Source organism: Gallinula chloropus (assembly GCF_964237585.1).
Source record: "Gallinula chloropus genome assembly, chromosome: 1".
In the NCBI taxonomy this organism is placed as follows: domain Eukaryota; kingdom Metazoa; phylum Chordata; class Aves; order Gruiformes; family Rallidae; genus Gallinula; species Gallinula chloropus.
The window spans coordinates 24412051-24424097 of record NC_140085.1 but is presented as its reverse complement, the minus strand read 5'-3'; the positions used below and the strand labels follow the sequence as shown (position 1 = coordinate 24424097).

Genomic DNA, 12047 nt, shown 5'->3' with positions numbered 1-12047 from the left:
CAGTTATTCCAAATCAATTTGCCAGGAATTGACATTTGAGAGGCAATCAGAAATATAACCTAAATGTTGCTGCGATAAAATTGACGAGATAAATTCATCCATGCAATTTTGCTAATATTCAAAGAAATCTGAAAAGAAGAAAGAATTTGACATTTCTTGGTTTGATACTGTAAGAAAAGGAATTTGTCCTATTATTCTGAAAGTTAAGTCTTAACCATTGTCTAAGGTGCAAACTTTTGCTTGAAATAGGCGTTTACCGGAACTCAGTTTTTTTAAAATTTTAGTTAGTGACAGGTCAGTATACTTTATGCCCCCCCCAAGGATACGGTTGTGTTAAAATTCTTGTTCTCAGAACCTCATTCACTGAGGCAAACATGAAATATGCCTGTCATTACTAAACAATTAGACCCATTACTCAGGCTGTAGTGATTTTGCATTAAATGCATCACAAAGAAAGTATGAACTAATGAATTTTTATGTTTTCTGATACAAAAGTTCCAGTGTTTATTACCAGGGATTAATTTAGCATAAATTCTTCAATAAGCATACATTTGTTGTATTGCTTTTGTCTTGATTACTAGACTGAGAAATTACTTAACTGACGGTTCCCCCTTTCATTTGTTGTCTTATATTGAACAACTGGGCTTGTATCATAGGGAAATATTGACATCTTGGTATGGTTTTGTAAATAAGTTCAGATCCATCTTTTATTACTGAGGCTCTGAAATGAAAACAGCTTTAAGTCTCTGTTTGATTTTCAGTGATGTGAGAGGGTTTGAAACATGCCTAAGAGCTAAAGTGCAGAATAGGCTCTAGAGAAAAAGCTGTATTAACATCCTTCTTTGAATGAGTGTTATGTATAGATTGCCCTAGATAATCAAGTAGTTAATGCAAAAGCTTTTAATTAAGAGACTCTGCAGTCCTGCTAAAGTGAACAATTTGCTTTGTGAATCTTGATTGTTTTGATCAAATATTGCAAATGCCTTATTAACACCAGAACAAATGTAGAGATCCATACGCAAAGGTTTTGATCAATTGCATAAAGCATATGCCAGAATTAAAATCAGTGAAGGGTTTTTCTTGGTATTTAAGATGCAGCGGAAAAGTAAGAGGGGCAGCTATGCCAAGAATTAATGCTGATCTTGCCAAGTGTGTCTTTCAGTGACTTTATCCAACATGAGACTAAACAAGGTATTAAATACACATATAGCAGTTAGGGAATCAAATGTCAAATAACAGCTTTCTGCTATTTGAGACTAAATTTGAAACTTGGTCTAGTGCATAGATAAAGCAAACATCATAAAAAGCATTAGCATCTCTAACATCTAGCAGCTAATAAGGACACATAAATTGAACTTCCAGAGAAACTGTTCTTATTTGGTTTTGATAGTAGAGGCTTTTTGCAGAGATGTTTCTTGCTGAAGTTTTGATAGATGGTTGCTTCCAGTTACCTCATTAAAATTATTATTACCACTACAGTTTCTCGTAATGAAAAGGTTGAAAATTTATGAAAACCTCCATGAGCTGAGAACTATCTGTAGAGAAGACCCGTTTGCAGAGTGTAAATTTGGTGTGTTACACAGACTATGTCTTCCAAAACTCATTGTGTGATCCATGGAGAAAGAAGGCAGAACCTCTCCCTCTGTTATAAAAAGGTGACTTTAGAAGATTAGCCTTACTAAACTAAGGTTAGCCTTTATGAATGCTCCCTAGCCTTTTTCAGTTCAGTAAAAAAGGAGAACTTTTCTTCAAAGACCTGCTTATTTTCAGGGAACTTCCTTGGTGGTTACTTCCAGGGGCAACAGAGGACACACACTAAACTTACATATCAGTTATTTCACTGTACAATGATACAATTCCAGAATCCAGAGCTGCCTTTTTTTTTCTTACAGAGGTATATCAATAACTGTGTCTATGGTCCTGGTTCCCTAATCACTGACCATGCAGACCCGAGTAAAACACATCTGAGCTCCTTTCTAGGCTAGCTTTCCTGTAAGAAGTAAGGAACTTGGGGATGAAGATTGAGCAATACATTCAAATACATGGATACAGGATATGGACATGAATGGGGCATGTAGCCAGACCCAAGTACCTTAAAAATACTCTCAGATCTTTCCGTGTGAGATGAGTAGCATTTTTTTGCAAAGATTTGCAAGACTGTCACTGACTCCACAGGCTGTTTGTCCATCAGAGCTCTTCAGTATGCCTCTGCTGGGCTTGTAACATTAACATTCCTTTCAATCAGGGACACCAAGAGGAGCTAATGACTCAGCTCCTACAGGTATGAAGTAGTAAAAGAATGAGTGCCATGCTATCTCTTGTAATTATGTTGAAAGGTTTGACAGTCCTAGAAACTTTAAAAACATCTTAAGAGCAGACTTCCTGAAGTAAACAAGAAACTGTTAACTGAAGGGAAATGGAAGAAGCAAAACTTAATTGCTTATTGATATATCCTTTGTTTCCTCCTCTGTAATGCAGCGATTCCTCCATATATACCTTAGTTATACAAAGCAGTGAGACCTGATGACAGCTCTGATTATCCAAAATTACATTCATTGTTCTATTCTGATTTTCTGATTATTAGAAACCAATATCTTATGTTGGTTTCTTATAAGCTGGGAGTATTCTCAAGGGCAACACACAATTCTGATTGTCATAGTGGAAAAAAATTGTAAAAAACTGTAATGATTCTACACAAAGCAGCTGACACCAGAAGCATTAGGCTGGATACCAGAAAAGCCTCTTTTATGGGATTCACCTCCTTTACATAGGGAAGCACATGCTAGATCATTCTCTATTCTTTGAATAGTATCAGAGGAACTCCACAGTATCAGGTACCTAAGGTACCTTCTTTTCTATGCAAGTGATGCTTTGAAGATTCTACAGAAACCCTGCACTGATTTTGGCTGGGATAGAGTTAATTTTCTTCATAGTAGCTAGTATAAGCCTGATTTGGATTTCTGCTGAAAGCAGAGATGTTTTTGTTATTGCTCAGTAGTGCTTATATAGAGACAAGGCCTTTGCTCCTTCTTACATCACCCCACTAGTGAGTAGGCTGGGGGTTCACAAGGCGTAGGAGGAGGCAGCTGACCGCAACTGAATAAAGGGATATCCCATACTATATGATGTCATGCTCAGCATGTAACTGGTGAAGCTAATCAGGACATGAGCTCACAACTCGGGAACTAGCTGAACATTGGTTTTGGGTAGTGAGAAATTGTGCTGTGCATTGCTTGTTTTGTATATTCCTTTATCATTATTATCATCATGCTCTTTTTCTGTCCTATTAAACTGTCTTTATCTCAACCCACATGCTTTACTTTTCTTTCCTTCCTCTTTTTGATTCTTTCCCTCATCCCACTGGGGGGTATGGGTGGGGTGAAGGGGAATGATCTGTGGCTGTTCTAGCTGCCAACCAGGTTAAACCACAAAAAGACCAATGCAATTTTTCTAACAGAAAAAAGATGGGTGCTTAATTAATGAAATTGATTGCCATGGTTTGAAACAAGTATTGCAAATTAACTTGGGCTTTAGAAATTAGAATGACCAAATGTGTCTAAGGAAATAAGCTATTTCTTTATTTGTGCTTGTGTATTGCTAGCCAAACTGGTATCCATTTACTGGAAAAGGAAAAGGTATATTTTCAGTTTCCAAAGGAGAAGAAACTAGATAAACATAATATAGGAATTCCTCCTTAGAGCAAACAAAAAGACCTGGGCTATCACTCTGTAAGTTGTCTGTAATTTGTCCTTTCATTTTTTTTTTACATTCTCTGGCCTCAGCATTGTTTTGTAACAACAGTGGCATGGTAGACCTTTCTTGGCATTAAAATTCAAATGAACACAGCAGTCATCCCACTTTGCTTCATGACCATTGAATCCAATGTTTTTGAGACAATAGAAACATTAATTCAGAAGAGTTGTGTCTAAACATAAGCATTGTTGTAGCTGTTGCCGGACTGTTTGCTTCTCCTAACATAAGCTAGCACACAGGAACTTGTGTGGCAGAGAGGTGTTGCTAAAAAAAAAAGGGTGGCAACAAACTGTTCTTCGGTCATAAATCATATGAGAGAAAAAGATGTCCAAATCGTAGTCACTGCTGGCTGGGGTTAAAAGTGAACAAGGGAAAAAGCAGATCCTCTATTTTGTGATTTGTGTAGTGTCCTCCCCTCAATCAATTTTTAAAAATGTTGCTTGCCAGTCCATCTCATGAAGAAAGGGAGTGGTAGAAACCACATTTGACTTCCTCTTGAAGTCAATACTTGTCTTTGTGTGTGGTAAGCAGCTGGGGTATATCTTCAGAAGCTGTAAAGAATTTCCTTTTATAGCTAGGAAGTTGGGCAGAGTAGACTATATAAAGGATTATTTTTTTCTTCTATTCCTAGTTGTAGATATAACCTTGTGGTTGTGGAGTACAGAGTTTCAACAGAAAGTAACTCAATTATTTCTGTCTTCATTTCCACCCACAACTCCCAAGGAATACTCAGAAGTTTTGACCTTGAATCTGAACCAGGAGTTCCACCTCAGCCAAAAGGTATTCTTTATATTTGGAGTCTCCAGTGAAATACAGAATGATGGAGAAAAAACCTTCCCTCACAGCTATTTCCTGTGCAAGTTAAAGGCAAACATTATACTTTATATAAAGGAACCAAAGTATGAAAATAGAAGGCTTAAAATACAATTTAAATTGACAATCTATTCACAACAAAAGAAAACAATTTTACTGGACTTATTTCTGCAATGATATAGAATTCTTTATAAGTCCTACAAAATGGAGCAACATTTTAAACTTCCAATAATACGCTCTATTCTGCGGCACATTTGATATAAGGACCTACATTTGTTTTACCAGTGTTACTGGATTGACTTTTCTGCAATTCAATATTTTAGATTAAACATTAACAAGCAAGGGGGAGAAGGCTAAAGCACATTAAATTGCTGCCTCACAAATCAGAAGTAGTCAGCTAGAAAACACACATTGCTTAGCATCCAAGGGCCATGTATCAACTTCATAAAATTCCTGTTGAATGTGGCAACTGATATATATTGATTACAGCAGTGCAAAACTTGACTAAAACAGGGTGATCATTTATTAGCATAATCTTCCATAGTCTTCCATAAAAATTAAGATAGACCTTTATGGTGGCAACAGTTACACTGATTCCAGGTAAAGACTCAGAATGTAAGAAAAGAACAAAGAAAACTAGAAAGTCTTTACTAATAGAAGATACAACTGAAAATTGAATGGGTAAAGATCTCCTGTGAACCTTTAGAAACCTATCCTGGTATTTTAAAGTAAGCATGATCTATTTTTGATGATGTAGAGAATTGAAATATTTTGTGCAACTTTAGAATAACTCTGTGAAAACAGAGTTAATCGTGATAATGATTGGCATTTCACACATCCTCTTACCTTGAGGGACACAGTGCATGTAATAGTAGGTCTGATTGCTTGGCAGTAGCAGCAGCTTTAGTGGTAAGGAAGTGTGAAAGTTCCAAGCAGCAAACATTTTTCTGGGAGAGAAATGACTGAGAAAATGCCAAAGATACTTGCACAGTAAAAATAAAACATGCTATGCTGTTCTAAGGATGTATTATGTTGTTGCATTGTTTTCTGGTGCAGAAACGAGGGGGAGATCAAAATCTTTCATTTCATTCCTTGCAACAGGTAAGAGAAAGTATTTGTAGGACACTCAAATCACCCATTAAGTGTAATTCGGCTGCTGGTCATGTTACAGATTTTGGTGTCCGAATGAACACATAAAGAATTGGTAGAAAAATGTACATTCTTTTATGAGAGATTCCAGAATTTTTAGTATAGTGTGTAGCAACAGAAAACTAAGTTAAACAGCACCATAGAGTAGAAGCTCATTAACAATAGCTAAAGTGATAAATACAGAAAAGAAGGATTCTTCAATGAATTACTTTCCATATAGGAAATTAACGCTTCCAGTTTCAAAGGTAAACTTCATTAGAAAATGCTAGGAAGACAGTGAAAATGTCTGCAGCTTGTGTATAGAGGAAATCTGGAATTTCTGTGAATTAAAGGTGCAAGAATATGGAATTCCCAAATTCTATTTTTAAATGTTGAAAGCAATAACTCCATGAATAGGAATGGGGTAGATAAGATCAGAAAAACAAATGCAACAGCTTATGAGGCAAGAAGTATTAGGATAAAATAAAGATTATAAAAGAAAAGTGGGGGGCAGGGGGGAAGCACTAGATCTCACAAAGAATACAAAAATAACAAGAAAAAAATCCCTTCTGTTAATTTCTTATCTTTATAACCTAACTACCCCATTTCCTTTTTTTTAGTTATATTCGCGGTTGGTGAGGTAGCTGTGGTCCAGAAGAAGAGGTGACTTCAGACAAGCACGTATTATTAAAAGTAAACACTAACTTCAGAACCTCTAAAAGCACTAGTTTTGAATATATCTATCTATAGGTGAATGAAATCAGAATGAGTGTTTTCCTTGCTAAAAGCTGCATTAACTTCATGCTATTTGAGTAGGAAATAGCTGTAAACTAGAAATTTATTTTTATTATTTACAATTTGGGTAATTCTTGATCTTGACAGCACTTGTAAAAAGGTATTAAGATAAGAGAGTTCTTTATCTTACTACTCCAGCTTTGCACAACCTAAAACGCAGTGAAGGAAAAATATTGTGATGTTCCATTTCAAAGAGTAGGTCTTACTCCAGAAAGTACTAATACATCCACACTGTTGTAGACTTAGTTTTATCTGTGTCTGTACTGGTGTTAATCTTTATTAGCTCACTATGCATTAATTTTCTTTCACCTGTATTTAACAGATGAAGCATGTGGATACTTTGATGTGGTAACTTTCTGCTTGCTGCCTTCCAGCTTTTCTTTTTTTCAAACCAGATGTTGGACCTTAGGGTGTTTTTAACATAATACAATGTGCTCTTAAACTGTTTACAAGTAGTCTGACATAATAGGTATATGCAGTTCTGCCTCATGAATGGTCTAGTATGTGCTTTTTATTCAGTTCATTTCAGTGGCAGGTCAGCAAAAAGCACTAAAAGAGCAGGTGGAATAGCAGCAGCTGGGAAGTGGTTAAAATCAAAAACATGCCTGAAAAGGAAAATTTGCCAGAAATTCGGAGAAACTGAACACAGGCAGAGCTCTATTTCTCACTGAGACTTCATGATCACTGAAGAATTTGACATATCCTAGATAGAGGAAAATAGTCCTACTCAGCAACCTAGTTTGATAATTTCTAAGATGTCTTAGACTAGTTGCTAACTCTAATGGATTACATGGGTGAAACAATAGTTTAGCAGTTGACTTACTGAAGTAAAAGCCTCTGTCTCCACACACGAACTGAAGAGCATCAACCAGCTCAGCACCACAAAGTGTTTCTGGGCCAGCAGCAGCAGAACTGGTTAAGGTAAGCAAACACAGGCCAAGGTAGAAGAAATGAATGTAGGACACAGTGTGCATCTTCACCTGCCAAGGAAGCAAAAGCAATGTTAGAATTTCCCAACAGAGTCCTAAAGAAAATGTCTCCTGCACCCTTATGAATTGAGAATGCATATGTACCATAATTTCTTAGACAATAAACACAGTATCAGGAAATACCTCATCATAATTTTGCAACTGTCAACATAATCTTGTCCTGTATTTTGTAAATTGATAAATTCCTCTGGTGAATATCCTTGATTCACGTGCATACGTATTTAGAGAACCTTGTAGTAACTATGATTTATGGTTGCTCCTGAGAAAGGAGGCTACGGAAGAGTGTAATAGACAGGCAAAAGAAAGTCCAGAATAACTAAAGTAAGGAAGACTAAACTTAGCCAGGTAGGCTAAGAGGGAATATAACAGTTGCCTGCCAATGTACTGTGGGAGATGGAGGTGGCATATGACAGAGAAGAGCTATTTAAACTAAAGAACAGCACGGGCACAGGAATAAATGGCTGTAAACTGGATGGAAGGAAATTTGTCCCAGTAGGAAAATCGATCATAATTAGCACTCCATGGTTATCCAGCCACTTTAAAATGGAAATACCAGAACAAACTGAAAGAAGTTTTCAGGCAGAACTTGACAACGTTATGGAAAACTGATGTGGGACCTTCCATAATAGAGTACCTCTGCTACTAGTAAGCTAATATTTGAAAGCGTTTGAGGAATTAAGAAGAGCACTAGTCAGAGTATTAAAGGTTTGTATTTTTACTTGGTGGAAGCAACTCTACTTTCATTGACCTCTATTATATGCTCTAAGTCAGGTTTGGCTATGAGGTATACATAGAGGTGATAATTCTTTGCCCATTTTCATTAGTTTATGAACCTTTTTTCCTGGATTTAAGATTGAAGAAGGGTGAGTCTTCAGTGGGTGTAAATTTGCACCATTCCATTTGGTGGCTAAACTACAACAGCCACTTCCTTTTATATCAATTTATATCAATCAAAGACCTTACCCAACATGTCAAAGAAGATAGCATTTTAATTAGTTTTTAAAAATACTAGGAAAAGCTATTTATATTTAGTGGCAAGACAGTGAAGAATGCGCTTAACTGTTTTAGATCATCTGCCAAAAACACTAGTTTCAAAAAGTCTAAATTTGCATTTAATTTCATTCTCTTTTAAGGTTAATGTTAGTATTGAGGTCAGGTTAGAAATTACAAATCTTTCTTGCACATTCAGTTAAGCTTGGCCTAAACCTGCGGACGGTGCAAAGTAGTTGTAATAAATTTTGCCATGCAAATACCAACAAGCTTTAGTGCGTGGACATGACTTCAATGGCATATGAAGGAAGATGAGATTATAAATGAATGACGATAACACAAGGCATTATTTCCTGTAATGATTCCATATCTTAACAACATCAATTTCTTTTTTTCCTTTGCCATAATTTTGCATTTCTAAGATAAGTGGGATGCACCTGCAGTTTAAGAGGGTTCCCAGTTCTGAGGAGGTAAAGCAGAAAGCTGGTTAGCACACCACCTCAGAAGGCTGAAAGGCATTACAAATACTAGAACGTTATGTATTTAACAATCTGTTCTTGTATAACATTTGGGCCAGAAAGAGACATAAATCTTAGCCTTTTAACAGTTTTGTATTTTTTAAGACTTTTCAGCTGGGTTGCATTTTCAGATAAATATCAGCACTGCACTACAACAAAACAGATTATCTACTCTTTTTCCTTTAGTGGAAGCCAAAAAGGCTGCACAGTATAAACCACAGAGAATTTCTAACTTTATCTCCAAATTTAAAAACAGTCAAGAACTTTCAAACAAGTAAAAACCTTGGGGAAAAAAATAGACTTGCATGTTTCAGGGCTCAATCAATTATTTGTTAAATTTAGTGCTGTTTCATCAAAATTAATTCCAAAACATAGTTTAAAACTTGAGCTTTACTTCATCATTTTAATTAAACATAACATTAGTTGATTCAACATGTTTGTGATAAAATCAAACTTCCCCTTTATGTCTGATGGGAATATTCTTAAGAAAATACAAAGTTGTAATCCAATATTGCTTCAGATTCTTTACAAACAGGCAGGGTGCTTGCAATGTCCCAAATTTGACTAGAAAGTTGAGAGTTTAAAAGAAAACGCACAGGCATGTGGGTGGGGTTTATTGAAGCATCTAATTACATTTGGAAATTGAATACAGGTTCAGGATGAGCCTGGTTAAGCACTTCTTTTAGTGGCATAGAATGACTGACCATATTTTCACAGCTGGAATTTCCTCTTTTTTCAGTAAAATAACCAGCTTTTGCTGCATTCCTTTTTTAATAGTCCAGAAGAGTGGCACCACAGAGGAATGTCATATAGGAACATTCTACATCTCTTTTACCTCTTAATTCTTCTATATAAGTCCTCTTCATCTGAAAAACTATCAGCTGGCACAAGTGGTACACAAGCATTCTTCACATGCTTGGTCATTTTAATAACATGTAAGAATATCTACAATAATTATAAATATCTTGAAAGGGCAATGTTTTTATGGATAGTATAAGCTACAGAAAAAAAAAATCAAGTTACATTCAAAATTACATTTTGCTACATGGATGTTGGACCTGACTACCAAGCCATAATAAAGTATACAATTAGTAATAAAAAATGTTATTCAATAGTAATTATTATATAAATAAAATGTATATACTCTAGGATGGATCAAGGTTTAAATACTGCTAACTTTGATTAAAGAATCTAGGTTACATCCTAACCTAAATCAATATGTTCCATTGATTCCAAGGCAGCTTGGCAGCATACACCAGCTGAGGAGCTAGCACATTACTTTTATGTCTCTTAGTGCCTTGCTCAAGACTTTAAGAAAAATCACCTTCATCTTTCAAGTATATTGGAAGGGATGCCCATTTATGCATTAAGAGAATGGTTTCATCCATTGCAATTACAGACTTGCTCTTTTGAATCACATAAAAGAATAAGGTAAGTGTGTTTTAAGTGTAAGACACTCTAAAAAAAAAAAGTGCTAAACAATTAAAAAAGAAGAAATCTGAAAACTGCATAATTGTCTTTGCAAAATCTTAAAGAAAAGGAGTTCCTGAAGGACATAAATTTGCTGATAATGGAAAGTTGAACGGGGGCCAATTGACAGAAACAGAGGTCAATGCACCTACTGAAGCCAAATTTACTTAAAGACAGTTTATATTAACATGTAGAAATTATAGAGTCATAATATTCACATGCAAACTTCACATGCAAACTTTCCTGAAACAGCCCTCCCTACAAGGGAAAACTTGGAGATGAACATGTAGGGGAATTTCCATTTTCTTTATGTACAATTGCTTAAGCTATACAAATATGCAAGGTCAGCAAGAGTCGCAGCTGGTTTCTAACGTAGAAAACAAACTGAACTTCACATTTACTTTTAATTTCTGAAAGCAAAACCCAAGTAAATGCTACAATGCTGCCAGAAAATTGCTGCAATGACAACATCTCTTAAAAGTTTCCCTGTGAAAGCATGAGCATTTTGTCTGTAACTGTGTATGATAAAACTGCAGAAACTTAACATGTGAATAATACCTTTTTGCCTATAAAACACTGCACCTGCAGAAAACAGCTAAAAGTTCTTCTTTTCAGAAGCATTAATTAACAATATAGACAATGGTGTAACTGGACCCTTTAATAATGACATAACTGAAATACTGCAAAGTTCTCTGAATAGAAGTGAAATTTAAGACATGTATCTGCAATAGTTTTCCCTTACAGTTATCTATGTAATTGCAACTATTACATACAGCCATTTTCCAGATCACATAAAATTGCATGTTCAGCAATTTATAAATAATTCTCAGTTCTAAAATAATGTTATTGAAAAGTGCACAATACTCTTCAAACCAGCAGCAGACAATACACAATAAAATAAAACTAAAAATTATTTGAAATAGTATTAAAGATTTACCTTCAAGAAATCACATAAGCAGCACTTAACTAATTGTGTTGAAAGACTGTTGATTTTTTCCATTGCTTCTTAAAAGTGCAAAGTCTGGAAATGAATGTTAGCAGTAATGATGAGAAAAAAGAAATCCAGAGAGATGTGAGATGTTGAGAGCAATGTCACATTTCAATATTGAGGACTTTATTCCATTGCGCAGGCTCTATCTGCTCTGATTTTAGCAGTGACAGTGAGATTTAGCAAACAGAAGAGGGATTTAGAGAAAATCCTCACATTTATCTACATTACACAGACACTGTAGACAGGAAACAGCTGGGGGAGCATTTGCCTTCTCTCTCTCTCCCTCTTCTGGCAAAGTTACCGAGTAAGGACTTTTTTGGGCATGGTGACAAATAACATCATACCTTTGCATTTTAAAACTAGAGCACAGAAGCATATTTTTTTCCCTTTAAAAGAATGTGAATTAGTGACTGAGGGGTTAGCAGACAAAAAGGCTTGTGCTGCCATGAAAAATAAGAAAATATATTCTGGTTAACTTTCAGAATTTGTATTTGTGTGTGTGTGTCTGCATTTCAAATATACAAATGCTTGTATACATATACGGGCATTGTTTGCATATATCCATACCTTTGTACATATGTACACATTTTATTTATGCAG

General features: G+C 35.5%; 1 protein-coding gene across 1 annotated transcript in view; it reads right to left on the bottom strand.

The window, feature by feature from the left end:
- The window catches only part of IGF1 (insulin like growth factor 1), a gene marked incomplete at both ends in the record, with an annotated part of 46367 nt that extends 34911 nt beyond the window's left edge, over nt 1-11456 (bottom strand). Inside the window, 2 exons of the mRNA XM_084267209.1 lie at nt 7313-7469; nt 11394-11456. Coding sequence (XP_084123335.1) covers nt 7313-7469; nt 11394-11456 — 220 coding nt within the window. The remainder of the gene's footprint in view (nt 1-7312; nt 7470-11393) is intronic.
- Between the last annotated feature and the right edge of the window lie 591 nt (nt 11457-12047).